Consider the following 23345-nt stretch of genomic DNA (forward strand, 5'->3'; position numbering starts at 1 on the left):
TAGGCTGCAGCTACATTGTGGTTGAAGAGTCGCTACCACAGCGTGTCCTCCGGTCCTATGCCAGACCCTATCAGGATGTCCTACCAAGCTCCAGCCTCTCTCCAATATGGTCTCTTCTTGCTCCAAAAAAACAAGATGGGCCACAGATCAGCATTACGGCCGAGCCCATCTTGTTTTTAAATATTCCACAAACCAGTGGGTGATATCGTGGTGGGTGCTAGAAGCATTGTCAAAACTATAAACTCTGGAGATTCTTATTATTTGGAATGGTTTCAATGCTCGTTTTCCACAGTATTGATACACCTGGACCGACTGCGCTTTGTAACTCTCTCACTCGCAAGCCTTGTAGTATATATCCTTAAATAACAATCTAAGAATGTATACCCTCAGTGATGTCTCAAATACCTGTGGTATTGAAATATTTTTCATGGTCGAAGCCATAAAATCCCAGTATTTTGAGCCTCATGCAACCAAGATTGTTTTGGCAACCCACAAAACTGCAAGTATGACAAGAAACGTATAGCCATTTCTAGTCATTGTGAATTCTACCCATCGCCTCATAGCTTTCAGCACTGAAAAATGCATCCTTGGACTTCTCAGGATGTCTCAATTCAGCTTCACAATGTTTTTCCCTGAAAACGGTGCACACGACGTGGATCTGAATACAGAAAAGTTCTGCAGGGAAACCACAGAGCCGCGCTGGAAATGCTGCCAAATACCTTTGAGCAAACCTTTGAACGTATCAGATTTGACTAAAATCTTTGCTTACGTCCTGTTAAAAATATTTACAGACAGGAGACGGCTCACTTCAGCGAGCTCAGGGTTTATAGTTTGAGGGTAGGTGTTTAGCTTATTTCAAAGATAAGACAGTGTGAAGTTTTTTAGAGCGCTGGCAGTCGTTCGAAAACCCTTTCACTCTTCTTAGTGTGATGAGAGTACTCAATTGAATGCGTCCCCTTTGTCACCATCTTTGCTCGCAATTATGCCTACTTAACACATTTTTACACTTTTCACAAATACACCTGTGGGAGCTGGACAAAGCACACGGCATAGACACAGACATTCAGATCTGAACTTCATTGAGATTCAAGGATGGAGCAGATTAACACATGTGAGCAGTTACAGCACGACACTCTGAATTGAATTGAACTGAAGGATGCAGGCAAAATGAAAAACACTCACTCACTCTGCACACACTGCATATAATGTTCCGTCATCTTGTGGCGGTGCTGCCCTCTGCTGGACGAGCGGCGGTACAACAAAAACACAGCCAGACTTTCACAGGCGTTGCATCGGGGGAAAGAACGATACACGGTGATCCAGCCTCTGCTCACACACACACACAGAGACACACACACACACGCTCGATAAATCACAGCACAATCACACACACACACACACACACACACATTTGTAATTAAATGATGGATTAATTAAAAGTGTGCCCCTTTGTGTGTGTGTGTGTGTGTATGTGTGAGAGAAAGCTAGGTCACAGGGAGGGGTGGCATTTAATGTCTATCAGGACCCGTGTGTGTGTGTGTGTGTGTGCGTGTGTGTGTGTGTGTGCGTGTGTGTGTGTGGGTGTGTGTGTGGCCAGTGGTTACCAAGCTACTGGCCTAGTTTTTGGCTTAAGGCGAGGGTTACAGTCACGCACTCCTCTTTTCATGCGCAGTTGACTGGATGTCCGTGTCTTTCATAATCATCCACTCTGAATTCATTTTTCTGTCGGCCCGGCCTCAGATGGCTTTTTCTTTTTTTTTTTTTTACTCCTCTGCTGGTCACTTACATCAAGATAATAAAGCCCTCTGCGTCTCTCTCCATCCACACTCTGCACCCTACTCCGGTCATCAAAGACCAGAGAGGAGGTCCGCCGCTATTAGCCGCTAATATGACCACACCACACACACACACACACACACTACACTTACATTCAACTCCCAAAAGCTCTCCGAGGCTCTCCCCTTCTGTCTCTACTAATCTCTCACACACAATCACTCCCTCTCTCCCTCCCCTCTCTCTCTCTCCTGCCAAACTCTGTGCACGAGATGAGGTTCAGTGGGTGTTGCTTTAGGAGCGTGGCTTCCTCACAAGGCAATGAGGCTCCGCTCGCGCCTGGACATTTTTCATCCGCCTTCATGTTCAGGTATTCAGGCATCGCAGGACACGCCAAAATGCAAGGTCTGTAGGTGTTTCTCCACTGAGATAACCGCTCTGACACGCAGCTGAAGCAACATCCTGATGTCCGCCTCTTTGTTTGTATGTTCCTCTCCAGATGTTCGTTAGTTCTTCAGCTTGTTAGTTTTGTTTTTGCTTCAAAATTAGCCTGTTAGATGGATAGATGTTGGTTTGTGTTGCTTGATTTTTAATGAGGGCTCCTTATAAATACTAATGAGCACTCCTCGGTGTAGCTGAAGGGTCTTGTTTGCGCGTTGTAAAAGTGAGAACGTCAACATATCGGTTTAATGAGGCTGCCTTATTTGACACCTGACCCCTTTTGAAGTGTCTCCTATTGCTGCAGTTTGGTTGTACAATATTCCAGTGTTATTACAGAGAGTATTTCTTTCAATATTTGTGTGGTAGTTGAACAGTATTAGGAGTCTCCTGTCACTACTAGTCATCATGATTTAGCTGCAGCCTTTTCATTGGCGGCCCTCAGGCCACATCTGGCCCAGAAGCATCCCGGGGTGGCCCAGCATACAAAAAATAAATCTGATATATGGTGTATATATGTATGTCTCATACACATACACATGCCTATTGATCTGATGAGTATATAAGTCACTATATTCTCATATCATATACCTCATCAGACTGGATCCAGAAGATATTGGAATATTGAAAATTGATGTTAAGCTGCACACATAGGCCAACATAACTGCTGAAACCATCGGGTTAACCATTTGCCTCCATTTTGGTGTTTTTAATTCAATACCAGATCTTTTTTTGTAGAGTTCGACCGACGTATAGGCTGGCCGATATTATCAGCCAATATTGGCCTATCATAGTTATATCGATATGGGCTCCGATGTTGTTCGAAATGCAATTTTTATACATAATAATGCAGAAAAAAGTTGCTTGTGGTAATTATAAATTCCTGGTGAAGTTTGCTCTTTCAGCACATGGATGCCATTTCAGAGTTGACAGTTATTGTTGGCTACTGTAAATATCTGTCCTCCGTTACGTATATATCTTTTTCACAAGTGTTCGATAACGACATATAAGTGATCAATGGGATCAAAACGTGCTTTCATGTATATATTCAGTGTATTTTTAAAAATATCAATCAATGTATCAATATGGAATTGTTCACTTCCTGATATCGCCATTGGCCCTGATAAATCGAGTATCAGTCGGGTTCTACTGTCGTGGCAAACCAGCTCTGAACATAGCGAACAAAACACAAAGTCTGTTTAAATCGCAAGTGCTGTGCTTGATAAATCTCTCCGTCAACACTGGAATAAAGAATTGACAATCCAAGAAACATTTCAGATAGGCTGCTAAAAAATATCTGGCCCATTGACATGTCTCGGCTTTAAAATCCACCCCAGTTGAATTTGTAATTGAATAACTCTGATATAGCTCTTGGAAGTCTGCGTCCCTGGAACTGACGTAAATATTCACATGAGCAGCTTTGGAAAGGCTGAAGAATAAAAACTGTTCCACTGAGTCTATTTTTAGAGCTTTGTGCTTTTTAGTTGACTGTGAGTACATCTACCGTATGAGCCAACAGATGGGCTCACCGCAGTAGCCTGGATTGCCTTTTCTGCGCAACCGTGTGAGAGGTTTGTTTTTGTCAATGGTTATGTTTCCCTGTCAGACCGCTGCAGAAGGCCACCAGGAGCTGAGGCTGTTATTTCGGAGTCTGGAACGACTTTAAAATTCAGGCTCGATGACCACAAAGTATTGGCTCGGCGACCGCAGCTCTCTTTACTGGTGTCCGGTCAGTATGTGTTGAAAATGCCAAGAGAGAGAGAGAGAGAGACAGAGGGAGAGCAGGGGAACAAAATGTGCCTCTGATGGGGCATGCACCCACTCTCTATTCTCCCATGTCTGCAGCTTGAGCAGTCTCTGTAAATTAGAATACAGAGGGAAGTGGACTGAGTCGTCTCCCCCTCAGCAAACAAGGCAAAACAAAAAGCGGTCACCCAGCCAAGGCAGTTGTGGTGAGACTTGGCCAGCTGGAGTTATCGTTGGCTCGCACACAGAAGCATGAATGAATTTGCGTCTGGATTTTATTTCGGTTCATCATCTCAGTTCTCAGGCTGACGACTCTTATCCTGAATCTTTTGGCCGGCTCGCTTTTCCTTTCCGCCTTTTTTGTTTTTTATTTTTCTCCCTGTGCGACCGCCTCTGGGTTGTTGTCTTGTTTTCCTTCTCTTGCAACATCTTTTCTCTCTTCTTATTCTGCTCAGTTTAACTTTACGTGCTTAATCGACAAACTTCTTCTCCGAATCCTTTTGATTTGCTTTTTAGAAGCATTTTACATTAGAGCTGCAACTTAACAATTTTTTTCACGATTAGACAATTCATTTTTTAGTCTATAAAATGTAAAACATTTTTGAAAATGCTCATCACAAGTTCCAAGAGCCCAAAGTGACGTCTTCAAATTGTTGTGGAGGGCATTGCAGTGGAGTAATGTGAGAAGGGCTGCTGAGCCAGTGACCGCGGTGAGAGAGTCTGTTTCAGTACTTGTACCACAGGAAGACCTCAGACAACTTTTGTTTGCGGTGACAAAAAAAAGCAGACACATGTGACAAGAGGCCGGGACATCTCCAGCTGTGTTTCTGGTGCTCAAAGAAGGTATTTAGCCATGATGACGTGATCTTTTCCGAACCCTGATCAAGCTGTTGAGGAGCCTCGTTGACCCTAAATGTGACAGATCCTTCTTTTGGATTATTAACAGCACTTCAGTTTTATTTTGCCCACCTCCTCACCTCATCTTACCTTTCCCCACTTCACACAACTTCAGCTCCCACTCTTCATTACCACATCTCTGGCCTGTTTTCGCCTCATCCTTTATCTTACGTTCTCACTCGAGGGTTTTTTCTCTGTATCCTCCCTCACACCGCCTTTACTCTTCCCAAGCTTTTATGACTCTATTTCTTCTCTCCCTCCTCGTCTCTTATTCTTTTACTATCCTCTCTATCCCCAGCTGCCGTATCTACCACAGAGGGCTGTGGAGCTTTAAGGGATTTTGTTTTCTTTTTTCTTTTCACTTCCTCCTGTAGATTAACTGTTATATCTGGTTGGCATTTTTGGGGCTTCAAGTAGTTTTTCACATGCCACCTCTTATATTTTAGAGAGTTCTTGTGGCAAAGTGTAATAGACTTTGCTCCGCTATGCATACTTACTTAATGGAGCCATTACTTATTCATTTGTTTAGGGTCACTGGTGCTTCTGAAGTTGGTGTGTCGATTATAAGAACAGCAACACTGACTGATGCAATAAAAACTGCAGAATTAAGAATTATTTTCTGGCTGTGCATCTTCTAAAATTGGGCGACTGCGTAGAAAAAGGACCACCTTTCTTACACCGTTCATGCAATGTGGATAAAAACACCTTCTTCTGCGATCCTTAATGTTTCCAAAACTCCTTGTCATGGTTTTATTTAAAATCCAGTGTGCTCAAGTGAAGCCGAAACGAGGAAAACTCGTCACTGTCGACATACAATAGGAGTACGATGAGAATAGGAGGGGGTTGTGTTAGATATACAGAAAATGTACACAAGTATGCACCACCCTAACATGATGAACATGGGGTGCTGGACAGAATCGCAGGGTGCAAAACAGGAAAATAGAATCTTAACGCTTGTAAATGCTCCAGTGAACATTTATTACCTTCATGGGACGCTGCAGGAACAGGCCCTTCATCAGTGGAGAGGCACACATTACAAGCACCTGTACAGACTGATCACCTGACAGGTCATGTGTCTACAAACGCGACAAAATAAAGGAAATACTCAACCATACAATCCTACGATAACAATAAATACGTGCAATGAACCCTGTTGAATGTAATACATATGTACAATGTTTGAAACCACCAACCATCCAAGTATGACAAAAGAGGACCCAAATGCAAAATCCAAAATGCAAAAAGGCTGCAAACGTAACCTGAATAATCCACATGCAAAAACTAAAGTAAGAGAGAAGAAGACGAGTGAAGGAAAAACACAGGCTTCAATACACAGAAAGAAAGGCAGGAAGTGGAAAGAAATCATGACACATGATGATGAATATACCAAAATAAAATGGGAAACAACTAAACCAAAAACCAGAGCATCAAACCAGATCATCAGGTAAAAACAATATAAATTGAGGGAAAGAAAGCAAGACAACAGAAAGAAAATGTGACCTTCATCCCTATTATCGCTTCATGTCACAGATTGTTGTGCCTTTAATCTGCTCTTTAGTTTAAAACATTTTAAATGTTTAATTTGGTCATCTGAGACACAAACAATGTGGTTCATACTGTATGTTCAAGACCTTTTGTTAACCTTCAGCCTGTTTATTTTTAAGGAAACACATTTTAGTCACATATAGTCATATGTTTTTTATGGTAGTAATTACTTAATAAGAGCAGTGTGTTCCTCCAAGTGGGGTGCTCACCGGGGAAGCACAGAAACACTCAAATTATATGGCAATGAACTAATTAAAATCAGAAGTATTTTCCATCTAAATGAATGGCTCCAGTCTCACACAGTAGAAAGACCCTGAATTCAATTACTGCAAACGACGGCTCTGACCGTCAGGAAATACTAGTGTTTTCAGACAGTTGCCTGGTTTCCTGATGTGGAAACCTTGGCTGGATTAACCAGTACTAATGGAACATGAATCCAGTGTGTGCACCTTTACTTCATCTGTGTCCACCACTAACTCACATCGACGTTAACTGTCAGCGCTCCAGATCTTTGACGGCAGCCAGAATCTCTGCTGTTTACTTACTCGGAACATCTTCTTTTTCTCTTTCTCTCCATCAGGGTTTTCCGATCACAGGCATCCCGGCCGAGCCAAAGGTGAGTTTTATTTTTTCTCTCTGCCTTTTTTTCCATTTCTCTTGTTTTGGTCACGTATCTTTCCCCACGTTTGTCCTCCTGCCTCTGTCCTCTGGCCTCATGTAGACTTTTCTGGGATACCATTTGAAATATAAATTTCAACTCGGATCATTTATCAGCCACAGCATCCTTTTAATAATAAGCGGGCCCCTCGGTGCTTGGAAGATGTTGTTTGGAACCTTCAGAGTTGTAATTACAAAAGATCACCACTAGAGGAAGGCAGAGGGTTTCTTTCTGAATTGGTTCTGATCTTTAGACTCCTGAGCATCTTCTACGTATAGAGGGAATGGAGGGAACAAGAAGTGTAAATGTTTTTTAGAGTTAAACTACGTGCAGCAAGAACATTTATTTGGGCTGTAATAAGATTTTTTTTTTCAATATCAGCATGTTTGAATGTTGTGTGTGAGAGAGCATATTGAAGTTGTATTTACTGCACACGTTTGTTTTCACTGACGGATTTCTGAGGATGTTTCTGTTTCTTGGAGACGTCTGTTTATTTGCGAGAGGATTAGAGTATTTGAGTAGTTTAATTCACAAACATATGAAAGAGTCTCTCTCCTCCGCCAGTCCCCTCCCTCTTCTTCACACTATACTCCATCGCCTCTCCTCCCCGACTACTGATAGGGTAGAGATGGAGTCAACAGAGGAGAGAAACAGCGAGAGGAGGAGGAGGAGGAAAGGGAGGGAGGAAAAGAGAGTTCGGATACAGGGGACGGACTAAAGTAGAAACAAAGAAACGCTGCAGGTGTTTGGAGTTGTGAATATCATTAGCTCGGCAGCAGCAGACGAGCGTGAGAGCGTTGGCTGGCAGGTGACAGACAGGTAGACCATGTGTTGCTGAAGTTTGATCCGCAGCAGGTTAGTCCAGTGTTGTTAGAGAGCAGTTTTTAGCCGTCTTCACAACAGTGTTAGTCAGTCTCGACCGAGTCATGGCCCTTCTGACCAACGGCGCGCAGAACGTGGGCTCCTATTACTGCCTGATCCGACGCAGGTTCAAGAGGAGGCGCAAGAAACGCTCGGAGCGCAAAGGTAACCCCCACAGCAGCAGTTCACACACACGGAGAGATGCTGAGCTGGCTCGTTGTAGACTCTGTAATGTTCAGGAGAGGAGAGCGGAGCCGAGCAGCAGCTGTAATAAACCGTTTGTTTTCCCTGTCTGTCAAGTTTGAAGTTGTTAACAGCGTCAGCAGACTGCTGTGGAGTCTGTTCTTGTTTTTCGGTGTACAAACACAGATGGTGCCGTACAGTTACAGTGTTAAATTCTTCACAGTATGAATTTTGAGGCTGTTAAACCTATACAGAATGTTTCAATTGAGCAAATGCTGTTGTTTATATTCTGTTTTTTAATTGTTTTACTTGCAGAGAAGTTTCATTTTTTCATTTCATTGCATTTCGAAAGTTGTGTTTATTTAAAAAAAAAAAAAGTGCTTCTTCTTCTTCTTGCACATTCATCAAAAATGTGTCTTAATCAGCATTGTATCAGATAATAATGTTTAGAAGAAATTGTGACAGAAGACATCATACTTGACCAGATTAACTGCTGGTCCAAAACAAAGTTGGCATGTGGTTTAAATTATTATTCTTTTTAATGATTAGTAATCCTGTAATACTAGAGTTTCATCTGAGGAATGATTCATATCTACATTTCTTTTATTCATGTTTTTTGTTTGAAAAAAAATTCCAAAGAAAGACACATTTCCCAAATCTTAAAAATATACTGTATACAAGCACAAGGGTTTTTAGTCCTCTGTTACTTGACGGCCCGATCGATACATAACCAACCGTATAAATTCATTTGTATGTTCACTTGAGTTTTACGTCACATGTCCATCATATTTAAAAAAAAAAAAAAAAAAAAAAAAAACTAAAACTATTATTTGGAAGTCTTGCTTTTCTGTCTGTGTTAAAAGGAAATCGGTGAAGGTTACCGCTTTGCCTGTTATTGATCATGAAGAGTGTATGAATGCCTCTGCTCATTGTCTTCATGGAGCTGTGAGGTTCATCACAAACTGTTGTTCTCTTCGTTGTGTGTTATACCTTTAAGTGAATTGATCTGGTTCAGCTGCACAGCGCCTCAGTTGCAGGTTTGTTTTTATTTATAAAGCAGTTGTCGGTAAACCTACCATTTTCATATCTTAATTTTAAAACTTGAAATTGGAAATCAAAGTCATGGTTCTCTTGACATTTGGTGTTTTCTTTGTTCCCAAAGTCCAAAATGAATGGAGAAGGAAAGCTTTAAGATTTCCGGCACCAGCTAAAGAAAGAAGTTAAACTTATGAATATTAAACCACTAAACAATATTTAACACTACGGTGAAATACAATGAGTCCAGTTCAATTTACTGTTGCAACTCTGTGTTGCCGCCATTCTTGGCCAGGTCTCCCACGTAAAATAGATTTGTAATCTTAATGGGATTCACCTGGTCAATTAAAGACTAAATTAAAAGTATAGTAATTGTAGTCACCTGTGTAGATTATATCCGAGCATTTTTTTTTCTTACATAATCATAAACATAAAGATCTAATTTACTGATATGTTTAGAAACATTCATTCACAATCATTTTAGCCTTCATTGACATGAAACATTGACAACTGTGAACATTAGAGTTACTGTATGTACCTGCATCTTAACCTGTAGGCTTGAAGAACCCATGCATGAAAGGGTTAACTCATATATATGTGTATATGTGTGTGTATATATATATATAGAGAGAGAGAGAGAGAGAGAGAGAGATATGCGTGTATGTAGATGCTCTGCAGATGCATGTGAGATCTTGCATCCTTACTACAAAGTATAAAAAACCCTGTAGGCTAGTGGGATGCATTGTCAGATAACATTAAGAACTTGACTCTTGTTTTAGCGTCATAAGAGAGAAAAGTTAATTAACTTCTTCTTCTAATAATCTGTCTTCTGCATTTTCATTACGGGACTCTCGCTCATATTTCAGCCACGCGTTTTTATTCACATTAAAAGCTTGATGGAAGCACTAAAAAGTTCTTAAAATAATAAAATAATAATCAGATATGCTCAATCTGCTTTTCCCTCCTCTCAAGTATCAGAATTATTTATCTATTGAATATAGCGTCAAATAAATTAGGTGATCTCTTCTCTCTCTATGTGAGTGAGACAGGTCCGTGTCTCCTTGTGATTGAAGCCGGGTGACGGGAGCCCCACAGTGAAATACTCTAAGCTTTTCTCTCCTGAGTTTGCTGCTCTGCTCTGGGGATTAGCCTAACAGCAAAGGTAGTAATTACTTAGGTGGCCACAGCTCACTGGCAGTATTAGCCATGTCTCAGCCACTTGCTTTGACACCCACCGCCCCCCACCCCACACCTTCCTCGACGAGCCGAGTCCATTCATCCAAGTAAATCCACCGCTGCTGATGCTGCATTTCTAGCCCCCCGATTCGCACTTGAGCCCCGCTCACTCAGAGACTGACTACGTCCATCAGCATTACACAGGTCTGTTTCCGGCCCTTTCACTCTCCCTTATCAACATGGGAATGAAAGTGGCACTTTTTCACCATATTGAGAGAAGCGATGACTAAGCAGGACTTTTGGCCAGTGTTGATCTACTCGCTCTCTCAGTCAGCTTTAATGCCCGGCGCTGGAAGCCTCCTGATAAGTTGCTTAGCACTTTAGCTTTAGTGCCCGGCGCGCTAGCACCTAATGCTAGCCATGAGAGAAGAGGTCACATGCTTACTTAAGACAATCATCAGTAGAATAATGTGACACTGATTGAAGAAATTCTCTTTGCTCGCTTCCTTGTTAAATGAGGGCAGTGTCAGCTGAAGCAAGGACTGGGAAGTCCATGAAGTGTGGATAATGATTTTCACAAGGACGCTTCGGCATGTCGATACAGGGGTCGACCAGGGTCAACCACTAATTCAAACTGCAGTCCTGAACACGAACATGTGTATGTGCTTCTTAAGAATGACAATTTACAATTTGGTGTTGTGCACCTTTGGATCATAGTAAGAGTTTCAAGCAGCTTTAAGTTATTACCTGAATATTTTGAATTGGGCACCTGAATCATAGTAGCACATCACTACTTAGATGATGAGATGACGTAGAGCTTACAGTTAACCTAAATGTGACCCTTTTAAATCCTAACAATTGTCTGTCTCAGAGTTAAGGTGCTGTTTTAACTTACATCACAGAGTTGAGTCTGGCCTTGATTTCCAAATGTTTTCCACTTGTCCCCCAATTTGTGCTGTGTTGGACCGGGTTGGCTGTTACTCTTAGAATCCACATCTGGGTTTACAGGAGCTGCAGCTTGGTAATGTTACCTCTAGGGTGAAATCAGGGGTTGATGGAGCTTTTTATGTCATGTAGCCTAACATCTATTATTGCACAATTGTGGAACAAGTAGTTTTACTGAGTATTCAGTAGTTTTACTTAGACTTACCACAAGGAACTTTTGACTGGTCATGAAACAGTCTCAAATAATACTGATGCCTCTGTATCACCTGTAGAGGACCATCAGCGAGAAGATTGGCTGTTTCTGAGTCGTATTATCAAAGTTAATATCAAATGTCCAATTTGTAAGGAAGTTGATTGTTGAGTCTCATTCCCAGTTCATCAGATATTGGTGTTTTTTGGTTGGTAGATATTTATACTGCAGCAGTTTTGTTGGGATGACTTCACAAAATGGTAACACATTGAGATTTATGAACTGGTAAGTTAAAAAAAATTGCATCACGTTACTGTAAGGCAGCCTTCAAAACCAGGAAAAGACAGAATTTATGCCAAATCACGATCAAGCAACATCCAAAATCCCAGTATACCCTCCTCTGTATATAGTCCCATATCACAATATCTTTTATATTGCCCATCCCTAGTTGTTGGAACACCTTTTCTTACTGCTGTTCATACTTCCTGACTTTCTTTACTTGAATAATGCTAATGAATGTTATTTCACCTTCCACTTTTATTTTTTAAATGTTTGTATTATTTTTTTTTTTAGTTATTAACATAGCTCTAAATAAAATGTGCTACTGTAATCTTTAGTTTCATCTGCAGCTCTGTGGTACAGACCTGTAGTTGCACATGCTGTATCAATGGTGTGTGGATGATCATAATTTATAAGTGAATTATCTTACACTGCACATTCACTTACAAAATGCTGAACTTAAGCATATCTTCCAAATGATAAGTTCTTCAGTGCATCTCTCATAAATGTGCCAAGCCATGACACTCGCAGACGATGCTTTCCAATGGGCCGTATATGAAATATGGAAAATGGGGAACAGAGGCCTTTTCTGCCATGCCAGCAGAATCTCCAAAATGAGCTTTTGTAACTTGAATAGGGGGGCAGAGAGGGGGGATCCGCACCACCTGACGCTTACAATCCATCGCCCTGGAAGAGACTTTGCCTACAACGAGACTCCGTTTTCACATTTTCTCCTCTCAGATAACCACCCATCCTTCCTGTCTTCCACACATCTTCCGTCTTTCCTCCCTTCCGAACCCTCCTGTTTTTTTCTTTCCTTCATTAACGTCTTCCATTACTCACGTATTTGTGTATTCACACAACAAAGAAATCATAATTTCCATACTTTATATACTTTCTAAATTGATTTTGCTGTTTGCCTTCCCTTCATTATGATGTAAGCTGCTGCGTGTGTCGACACAAAATATTGGTTTACAGCCTCTTTAAAAGCTCAGACAGGCCGATTAAAATTTAACAACAGCAACAGTGACAATCAAATAGAAAACATGGTCTCATTCATTTACCTAACAGTGAAAAAAGCTGTTGATTATAAACAGTGTTTTATTTGCTGGTGCAAAATTTCCATGCAACATAAACACAGCAGCAATACCTCTTGATAAGAAATGAGTTGTGTCTGCCTGTCTCAATGTAATTAGCCTTGATTAGCACGCCGCTAATGACTGTAACAGACCGACAGAGGGGAAAAAAACCAGTGTAGCGAGAATGCACAAACCACCGAGGTGTGTTTAGCTGGCGGAGAGACACTTCATGGCACTGGAGATGTACGCAGGGATTTGTGTCGGCTCCTTTTATCACCGCAGAGATAAACCTCATTAGGAAAGATTCATAGTGGGTGTAGACTCGAGTGGATATGGATATTGAAATGTTTTCGCAGTTGCAGCTAGTTACTCCATCGCTTTCATGTTGGTGGTGGAGGGGAATTTTCTTTCGAGGTAATAGAACGGGACATATGGAGATGAAAATCAGATTCTCCCAACCAAATTTGTTGCGTGCAAATCCTTGGAGACAGATTCTCCTCAACTTTTGAATCTTGCCTCGGAAAGATTCAGTCACAGTTCATATTGCTTTTTTGTAAGATAGTGTAGCCCTCACTGTTATTCTGCTCCGTCTTGTACTGCTCATCCGTCCTCCCCCATCATCGCCGCTCCAACCTCTGACATTCGTCTTCTCGGGGTGTATGAACACTTTCTCCCTCCCTCTGTCAGCTGCCTCGACCTTTTTTATCCGGTGGAGGTTCCTCGCTTTGTCCTCACCCTGCTGTCCATCAACTGTTCCTCTCGGCCTGACAATAGCAAAGCCACAAGGTGTGAAATTCAGCTCCGAGATGACAGTGTCACAGGTGCAGGCGCACACAAATCTACATTCATGTCCTTGCACAGCGTTTATTTTCAGTCTTCCCCCCATCCCCCCTACATACGCTCACACAAAAAAAAAACTTTGTGCATGAGCATGTGCACATCCCTCTCATTGCGGAGCAGGATCCCAGTGCGGCTAACCTGGCCTTGAATGTGACAAGTGGTGTAAGCTGTGAGCACCCGGGGCATCCAGGCGAGGAGAACAGGAGGACGGAGGGGAGGATTGTAAGGGTTAGATGGACAGAGGAAGGCAGAGGGAAAGAACTGACAAGAACACTTTCAAATTTAAGTAAACAGCTACATTGAAAGAAAAAGAGCTGTGTATGCACAGCAGTATGATCTGTAGCATACTTTCAGACTCCTGTAAAAAATGTGCTACACTAGATGGTGTTATGTTATTAGTAAAAAGGGACCCAACCACAAGAAACAAGACAACAGGGATAGCAAAGGTAACGTTAGCAAACTTACCAGGAGTGCAACAGAAAGAACACAAATTACTAAAGGCAGTCCAACAAAGAAAGAAGTCCAACAAAGACTAATCTGAACCGGTAATCCAAGAAAACTAAAGATAAATCCAAAAGGCAATAAAAAAAAAAATAGGAGCGAGCAGAAATACAAACACAAGGGAATACACAGAACTGCTACAAGGACCAGAACATTACTGCATTACATTACACACTGCATTTAGTCCCACTTCACGAGTTGGGAAGTTGTTATTGTCCTCGTTTTGTATTTTATTGTCAGAGCCTTTAAACATGTTGACAGCTGTTTCCTGTAGTTGAGTGACAAGGAAAAAGATCACATACGCCATTCACAAACATCGTGTTACCATCAACCCAATGTTTACTTTCGTCTGCCGTGTTTCAGCGTCAGTTGTTTTCAACCTCGGCAACTCGTGCACCAAAAATTGAAATTTTATGTCGTCAGACTGGTTCCAAGTTGGCATAGCTCTTAATGCTACTTCAATATGTGTGTGCATGAGATGACGGGTGTATCTGGATATTTATGTGCACATGTGGCTCTTCAGGAGTTTCCTACCTGCGTTGCTCTGTTGGGTGCCTGAGCATTGAGCACAGCAGTAGTGGTCCTCCGTGAGCCGGGCACGCTCACAGCGACCCACACTCGCACATTCACACACTTCCAAACACACTCAAACATGCTCGCTTTTCCCCCCACAGGCGCCCAGTTGCCTATGTTGTGTCATAAATCAGAGCTGTCAAATAGATTTTACAGCTCCTAGTGAAAAGAGGAGAGGCAGCCACCCAACAACCTTGAAAAGATGGAAGAAAGCAAAAGTAGAGGAGTTTTATTATTATTAAAGCCGAAAACCTGCACCGAAGGAATCTATAAAGAATGAGGGGACAGTTTTTCACTGCACTGAGCAAGAGTGTGCATGAGAGACAAAGCCAGTCCATATATACAACCCTGAGTTCGGAATGAGGGTGACAGGATCGTTGGTGATCTTTTTAAGGATTGTTGCAAATAAGAGACTTAAGAATCAGCAGGAAATCTACAGAAAGGATGAAAGAAGCAAAGAAACACTTCTTTAGATTCAGCAGCCATCCTCAAAATGTTTCTATATGCACAGTGATACGTCTTCATCATGAATAAGGCCAACGTGTTGTTTCCAGCACTCTTGTCGGGTAGCCTACAGATCAACATTTGCATATTATCCGATGCTGTATAACATTTTGTACAAATGCAGTATAGCTTTGTCACTGTCAGATATGATGCAAGATTGAGCACAGTATGCATGGCAGAGCTGAGGTAAACAACACCCAGTCAGCAGCGTCTGTATGATAAAACACTGGTTGCCAAGTATTTTACTGCCCATGTTTAAAATGAAAGCTGTCGTATATTTTGATTTAATGTTTGAATTCAAAAGTGAGGAAAATCCTTATTGTCACGTAATGGAATTTTATCAAATAGGCCTTGAATCAGAGTGTATTGTCTCCTAAAACAAGCCTCTGGTGTTAATTGTATGGAAAGTATTGATTGGGGACTTTTTTTGCCCATGTGTTTAACTGTCCATAGCAAACTTAAAAACCCAGCGTGTGTCTAGATTTGTTATTTATTCTCTATTTTGAACCCGATTAGCTTTCACAAACTGGTCGCTAATCTTCCTGGAGTTCTTGTAAAAATAACAACAAATGAATACAAATTAAAATCACATAGTATTGATAATTTGCTTTATTAATGACCAGAAACGGGGTTGGCCATTCACTTTGAAATGCCTTCTATGCAACCCTAAAATTCTGGATCAGACCTGGCAGGTACTCGAGTCTGTTCACGGATCTGATACCATATAATTCATATACTAGAGACGGGACCCAGTAGCCAAAATCCATCAATAGCACACATCTGTTCATACTCATAGGATCACACCACCCAACAGAATCTTTACATCTGCATATATGAATGAAGAGTGACCTTATGTGGACGCTTGGTAAGTATTTTGGGACAGTTGAGGGTTAAATTTTCCCCATGCAGGACAGGAAGTAGGTTTTAGAATTTGTCTGGCACAATACAGTGTTCTCATTTATAATGGTTATGCTTGCTATCCTCGATCAAACTTCAATAAATGTTTCAGCATAACACAATCCAGGTTTCCTGAACATTCTTCAGAAACGAGTTGATCAGGTCTCAAGACTCCTTTCACAGTTTATAGTCTGCAGTAGTTATTTATTTATTATTGCCAGAGTTCAGGTACCAGAATTGTTATCTGGAAGAAGAAAACTGTGTTAGAACATTTCTAGTTTCAGCCATGAGCAAGTGTTTCCTGTGCTCATTTGTTTTGAGAAAAAAGCAGTTTGCTGATGAAACAAATCATATTTTTGTGCCATACACACATCTATGGAGTGGATGTTTGATTCTTGGATAAAAATCCTTTGTTCTAATGGCCGGAGTCGTACTTCCACTGCTTTAAATACCCGTTTTTTAATCAAGCGTTTGTTGTCTCGGATGCCTTCCTCATTGGAGCTCATCCAGTGAAATTCCCTGATTGGACGAGGCTTATTGGCTGTCAGCGTGTGAATGGCTGCCTCTTAATATGCAGAGTGGAGAAAAGTATGTACGTCCAGCAGTAGGGCTCAGAAGGCAAATCGCTTCTGGCAGCCTAATTCGCTGGTCATTAGAAGGGCCAAATTGAATAATGGACTCTGAGGTATGCGCGTGTGTGTGTGTGTGTGTGTGTGTGTGTGTTCATGTGTGTGTCCGTTTGATGAGACAGGGAGGGCCATGTTGGGTGGCCGTACTCTGTGGCCCTCTTACCTTGGCCCATCAGTTTCAATCAGGAGGCCCGACAGGCACTCCCCTTTCTGCCACGACCCCTCTCCATTAGGCCACCGGCGCCCACACGTGTACTCCATTACAGTGCATTACCTGGTCAGTGCCTGGAGACATCACCTGAGGAAGCAGCATGGAGGGAGAGAGATGAGGAAGGGTTTGAGTTCACACGCAAAAAAAGAAAAAAAAAAAGCCCTGATCCCATTTCTATTAAGATTCTTCCTCTCTCTCAATTTCTTGAGGTAATCACTGGACTGCCAAAGCTTTATTGGGAAAGTAATGGGATTGCGGGATGGCGACAGTAGCACTCACTTACCTGCCCACATACATGGACAGGTTACAATGGTCTCCGTATTCCTCCTTGTACCCCTCTCTGTCTTTATTTTCTATTCCATTCCCTCCCGCTTAACTTATAAGTCTCTTTGCTGCACCTGCAGTATTCACCCATCTACTCATTCTTCGTCCTGAACAGGAAAATCCCTGCACTCTTTTACTTTTGTGCAGATCATACACAAAGACAGTTAGAGCTGAAACTGTTCTGACCATCTCTGCACACACAGGATTATCAGACGCATGCTTTTGAAAGGGAGAGAACGGAGTCAAAATGTAGTAATTTCAGCACTTTTAATGTTTTATGATCTGCAGATCTAATCTCTCGCTGCTGGAAAAAGTGTAATGTCTGTGCATGTATACAGATATCTGCATATGAAAACAGAATCTGTTGTAAAGGGACAATATTTAGTTATTGGAAGCGTGCTGGTTTCCTTTTGAAGTCAGAGAAATGCTGACCAATCACGTTTGATCTGGTTTTGCTTGCATACGGGTAAACAATCTATGTGGAGATCAAAAGAGGCAAAACCATTGGCTTTTGTTTGATGGGTATTATTGGCTTATTTAAATGTACATTATTTATATTCAGATAAATTAAGAGTAATGTCTCAACCCCAGCTACGTTCTTGCGTCTCAAGTTACTAGGGCTGGAAGAGAAAGTCTTGCCCAGATTTCCACTGGCTATACCAGAAACTGTGAGACACTGGCCACTGACCCTGGAGGCTAAATTGTCATGAGGGGAGAGCTACGGGTTTCAAGATTGATGAAAGATCTAAGCTTTGTCAGAATAACTCAAAATAGTGATTGGAGTCAGCTTAAGGAGTGAATAGAAAATAATACAGCAATGTTTAGTTCCTGTACTAAAGGCAGAAAGCAAGAAAGCCTCAAAATTTTGGTGTTACAGTAGTGTTTCCCATACATAGACTTTACTTGGACAGGCCACGCAGGTATAGTAACTGATTAACTGCTGCCCAAGTATATCTGACGACCCATTTTTAGTTTTTGTCTTTTATTTTTGCTTTGCTTAAGAGGCGGAGAGACAGATGCTCTCTGGTATTAAACCCCTCTTCCCTACTTTTAAGCGCATCCGGTTGTTGCAACGTCATTTGGTGCAAGTTGGTTTTGATTGGCTACATAATTGACCAAAAGCTTTCTCCACACAGACATCATTGTTGAACAAAAAACAGAATGTGTGTTTTTTGGGCTACTTTTTAAAACATTCTGCTAATAAAGAAAGCAGATAACGTGACTGGGAGAGAGGAACAGAGAAGGCCAGTGCATTAAGTCGGACAAATTTAAGCAACACTGTAATGTAGGCAAACTCTTCAAGTGATTCTGACGGAGCCATTCTGTGGGAAACACTGCACACCGAGTTCAACAGATGAGATCGCATTGGGAAGATTTTTTTTAATTAAAAATATTCAAATGATTCTTAAATGCCCCCCAGGAGCTCAATTTTAAATACAATTGTAATAATAAAATGAAACGACTCACAATAAAGAACAAATAGGCCGAGAGCGTTCATGTTTCAGAGACACAATATTGTTTTAATACCACATTTTTTTGGGTAAGATAGGCCTGATATGGCTTTAAATGTGATTTTCTTTCTTAGAATCAGACTGAAATGGAATAGACCGGAGCGGTACAGCGCAGCCCGGTGGGCCTATCAGTCTGTGTTAGGGCTGCTGAGAGGGCTGTCTCATAGGCGGGCTCTCCTGCACCAGCCATTTCCCCTGGCCATTTGTCTCTGTCCACTTTCTTTCCCTTTCCTTTCCCCCTCTTTTTTCCTCTCATCTCCTCCTCCTCCTCATCTTCGATTCCTCATTTTGGACTCTCAGTCTCGTTCGATCTGTTTCTCCTCTCTTTACTCCGGCTCGCTTGATTTTTTTTGTTTTTGTAACCAACACGACTCTCCTGTTTGTCTTTTTTCCCCCAACTTTTCTAACTAACAAGTTGTTCTTCCTCCAGCAATTTAAAGCAGCACATTAGCTTCATCAAAGATGTCGCAGCAACCAAGAAAGCTAAAGTGCCAGTTCTTTCTGTAAATAAGCTATTTTATGAGATGACTGAGTTAATGTTAAACCGAGCTTAACAGAGCAAACCGTGATGCTAGTTATTGGCAGCTTGAGTCTTCATTTATCAATATTAAATGTCATGTTAAGCTCTGATAAAGGTGCCTGATATTAGTATCTCATACGGCTTCTAGACACACAACTCATACCTTGTCATTTTTGCTAAACACCAACTGTTGTCTGTTATGCCAGCTTTGAAATTATTGCTATTAGGGCCATGTTAACAATTTTAAAACCCCTTGTTGTGTCTGTTTCATTATATTAGCCTGATAATCAACCCGAATCACCATTTTGTTTCACTTTATTTATTCAATTTGACATCATCTTCGTTAGGCTGATTATTTGTTATCTGTTTTGTCCTGAACAATACGTAGAGTCTGACAAATTCATTCAACAATGCATGTAGGGATCACTTAGTTCAGTGTCTCACAAACTTTTCCTGCAGGGCCCCCCTTTCGTAGATAATAATACTTTTGCTCTGTAGTTATTACACAAATAAATCAAAATAAGCCAAAAAGTCCAGAGTAAACGCCTCCTCTGATAACTGATTTGCAAGAACTCAAAATGGAGGAAATGTGACCTCAAGATCATCCGGGTTCAGGTCTGACTTAATAAGCCTTGTGTTGTCTGCTCTCTGGTGTGAATACCATACAGTATGAGTAGTTTCTCAGAGGACCAGCACATGTACTCAAAACGCTCTCAAATATGTTCCTGTGATAGTCTCCCACAAGGCAAAAACACAGTTATCTAATCTTTCTGGTATTCACTTTACTATGTGTCAAACTCCACACCATTTGCAACTGCACAGCTTACAGACCATATAAAGCCACAACAGGCAGATGTTTACCTCCGGTTTCCTTGGCAGTGGTGGTTGTTGGTCCCTACCTCATTTTCCAGCTCAACTTATCTTTACACTGTGTTTGTTATTTTAAACAGAGTGGAATAAAATGGATGTTTTAAGAGAATAACTGACGGACAGACATGGATGTGCATATGGTAGGTGGGTGGCAGTTAAAGTGTGGTTTTCAGAAATTAAATTGTATGTGGGAAGCAAAGTCAGGAGGTGCATTTGTGTATGCAAGTGCGTACATGCACGGGTTGTGTTTTCTATTTTTTTAAATTGTGTGTAGGAGTTGGGGTAAGAGAGAAAGTATCTCGGAAAGTTTGTACAAACAAAAATTGATAATATTTTCAAAAACAAGTAAAGTTAAACCTGCTTCCCATAATTTACTCCACAAATTTTGAGATTATACAGTTGACACTGCCAGTCACCCGGTGATCAATTGTTAAAACCTTAATCAGTGTGCAACAGGTCAACAACAAATTGTTTGTACACGTTGAAGTGTTTTATTCCAATTACAGACCACTGTCCAAAAAAATTGTAATTTTAATGTGGCAAAGGTATAGTTACTTTTTGGTAAGGTTTAGGTAAAGATTGTAGTCTGGGTTAAGGTGACTACTCATTAAGGTAAGGTGAGCTTCATTACAATATTTAACATACTCTAAGTTATGGAACTATCGTTGTCACACTTTACAGAAACCAACATTGACTGTTGGTTTGAAATGGGAAGTCAAAGTAGTCACCTGTGTTAATGACCCTGATTGAATTCCTCCTTTGGATCCAACATAATTCCTTCAAGTGCTAGAGGGATTTCTAACTTCATGCAAGCATATGTGGTTTTGGTAGTTTGGGGGAAAGATTGATGCTAGTTGTCTTTGTAGGAGCCACTGTGGGTGTTCTTTGGATCTTTTTTGAAAGATTATTTTATGTTTTTCGGTATTATTTTGCCACTCCGCATAGGGGGCTGAACATGTTGGTGATGGGTCTTGTCACACAGTCAGGTAATAAAAAGACACATATGTGTAGCCTCGTTGTGTTTTCATTAGGAATCTACAATATACATTTACAACAAAGCAGAAAAGTCACAACTTTTAAGCAGTAGATCTTGGATTTGGTTCCTGGCTGGGGTAGTGTGGAGTTCAAGGTATATTGCGTTAATTCAGTCATTGCCTTCGGTCAAGGTGCTGATGTGGAACATGTCCCCGGGCTCTGTGGGATCGCAGCCCAACCCATCCTCAGATTCTTCTCTTCTCTTATTGCTAACAAAGCCCAGATAAGTCGACTGACCCTGAAAATTAGATCAAAAGAGAAAAAAATCTGATGAACTAGTTTTTCTTACTCTTCTCTGCATCGCAAAAGTGTTTCATGTGCTGTTTACCTGCATCAGCAACTATCTTTTATTTTATTTTTGCCTGGCTTCCTCTTCTTTGGGTTCACGTGTGTGTGTCTGTGTGTTTTGAGTCCATCTAAAGGGGATTATTCAGACCATGTGCTTCTGTCACTGATGTTGGCGATCTACAATGTGTCGCACCCAGAGGCTGAGCAGTCGCTCGTTCTGGGCTCGACAGACACAGGAAGCGAGGGCAGCCATTTAGCTGCAGCCTCCTCACCGGCCCACCGGCCCTGTGCTCCACCCCCCAACCCCCATCCTCTCCCTCCCACCCCCCGGCTCTGCTGGTGCTGGAGGAATCATAGCCACTCACTCTGATGATTTATGACCACACCTGAAGCCAGTCCAAGAAGTTTGAGTGTGTTTGTGTGTGTATGTTCTTTGTGTGAAGGCGAAAAAAAAAAAAAAGGCAACAAATAGTCTGTACTGTTTGTGTGTGTGAGAGAAAAATAGGTGTTTGTGGGTTTAAAGAAACAAAAGGTGGAAAATGCGTGACAGAGTTTTCAAGCAGAATGATACAAACTTTGAGGAGCTTTGTTTTCATGCTTTTGATTTAATGCACATACAGTGGGGACAGTGTGTAGCATGTTGCAAACAAAGGTGTTAGTGTGTGTTCTTTATGCGTACGGACACTATTATTTCTCTTCGGCCTTTATCACTTGGCCTCTCTCTCTCTCTCTCTCTCTCTCTCTCCCCCTGCTCTCACTCCTCCATGAACCTTGACTCTGCCAGCCTTCTGAAATGCAATCTCCCATAAAACCCATCAAATAAAAAATTCATATTGATACTCTCTGCCTCTGCTTTCTCCACCTTCCCCTTCCCTCACCATCAGCGGTCCATGATGATAAACGACCGGCTGTCAGATATTAAAGTCTGGAACACAATAAAAGACCGATTCTCGCCTCTTTCCACACCTCTCCGTCCCTGCAGTTCTGTTTTTCTCAGTCTTGACTAATTTTTTATGTTTGGGGGAAAATATTAGTCCATTACATTTGAATCTTAGGCATTCAACCAAGTTTTAAGAAAGTAAAAATGTGTACTTAGCTAGTTAACTTGATCAGCTTCATGTTTAGCATCCATTTTGTAGCTGTCAGAGGAAATCCTCTGTCATATCTGTCAGATATGAAAGTAAATTAAATAACTTTGGGTTTTGGATTATTGGTCAGAAAATTAAAAAAAGAAAAGAATGTATTTAGAGAGATATATTGTCAAGAAGGTAAAACACCAACCAACACTGAATCCAAGCAATGCACCTCTGAATTAGCAGTGCCGTAGGGCCTCAAGTCATGGCGTGCGTGCAAGGCCAGTGTCCATTTTTCCCTCTTAACTCCCAGCTGAGCCTCTGTACTGGTCCATTACCCAGCAAGTCCTGGCAGTCATGGCATACTGTGAGCCACGATACCACCCAAGAGAGCCTGTCGGACCGAGCGGTCAGTTAAGCAACCAAGTCGTCCGCTGAAAATGGCAGAGGACTTGACGCTGTGGATGCGATAATGAGTGATACGTTTTTAAGCAAAGTGTTTTCACCTTGTTGATATTATCACAGCAGCAGCGTAGTTCATTTGTTGTTCCGTAGCTTTCTGTTTTTTTTTTTTATTCTAGCAGTTCTAACATGGAACTGTACACTCACAGTTACACACAGCTACACTTAGCTCAAGAAGGCCTTCATACAAATTTTAACAGCAGTCATAAATAATCATTCTACAAGCAAAGTCATGCGAGCGCACATCACACATTAGTGTCAAGTTGAACGGTAACACTTTACTTAAGTGCCCATATTTAAGC

The 23345-nt window shown here is 41.4% G+C and overlaps 1 protein-coding gene across 4 annotated transcripts in view; it reads left to right on the forward strand.

Annotated features, from left to right (window-relative positions):
* adarb1b (adenosine deaminase RNA specific B1b) overlaps nucleotides 1-23345 on the forward strand; it is a 123928-nt gene that overhangs the window by 71661 nt on the left and 28922 nt on the right. For 2 of the 4 annotated variants that reach the window (XM_030427731.1, XM_030427732.1), the window contains one exon: nucleotides 6980-7015. Coding sequence is in view for 2 of the 4 variants with exons in the window: in XM_030427730.1 (XP_030283590.1) it covers nucleotides 7984-8083 (100 nt within the window). In the remaining 2 variants the exon portion in view is untranslated. Of the gene's footprint in view, nucleotides 1-2090; nucleotides 2179-6979; nucleotides 7016-7669; nucleotides 8084-23345 lie in introns of those variants that run through there. The other 2 variants (XM_030427729.1, XM_030427730.1) reach the window with 2 other exon arrangements.

Source organism: Sparus aurata, chromosome 9 (assembly GCF_900880675.1).
Source record: "Sparus aurata chromosome 9, fSpaAur1.1, whole genome shotgun sequence".
In the NCBI taxonomy this organism is placed as follows: Eukaryota; Metazoa; Chordata; class Actinopteri; order Spariformes; family Sparidae; genus Sparus; species Sparus aurata.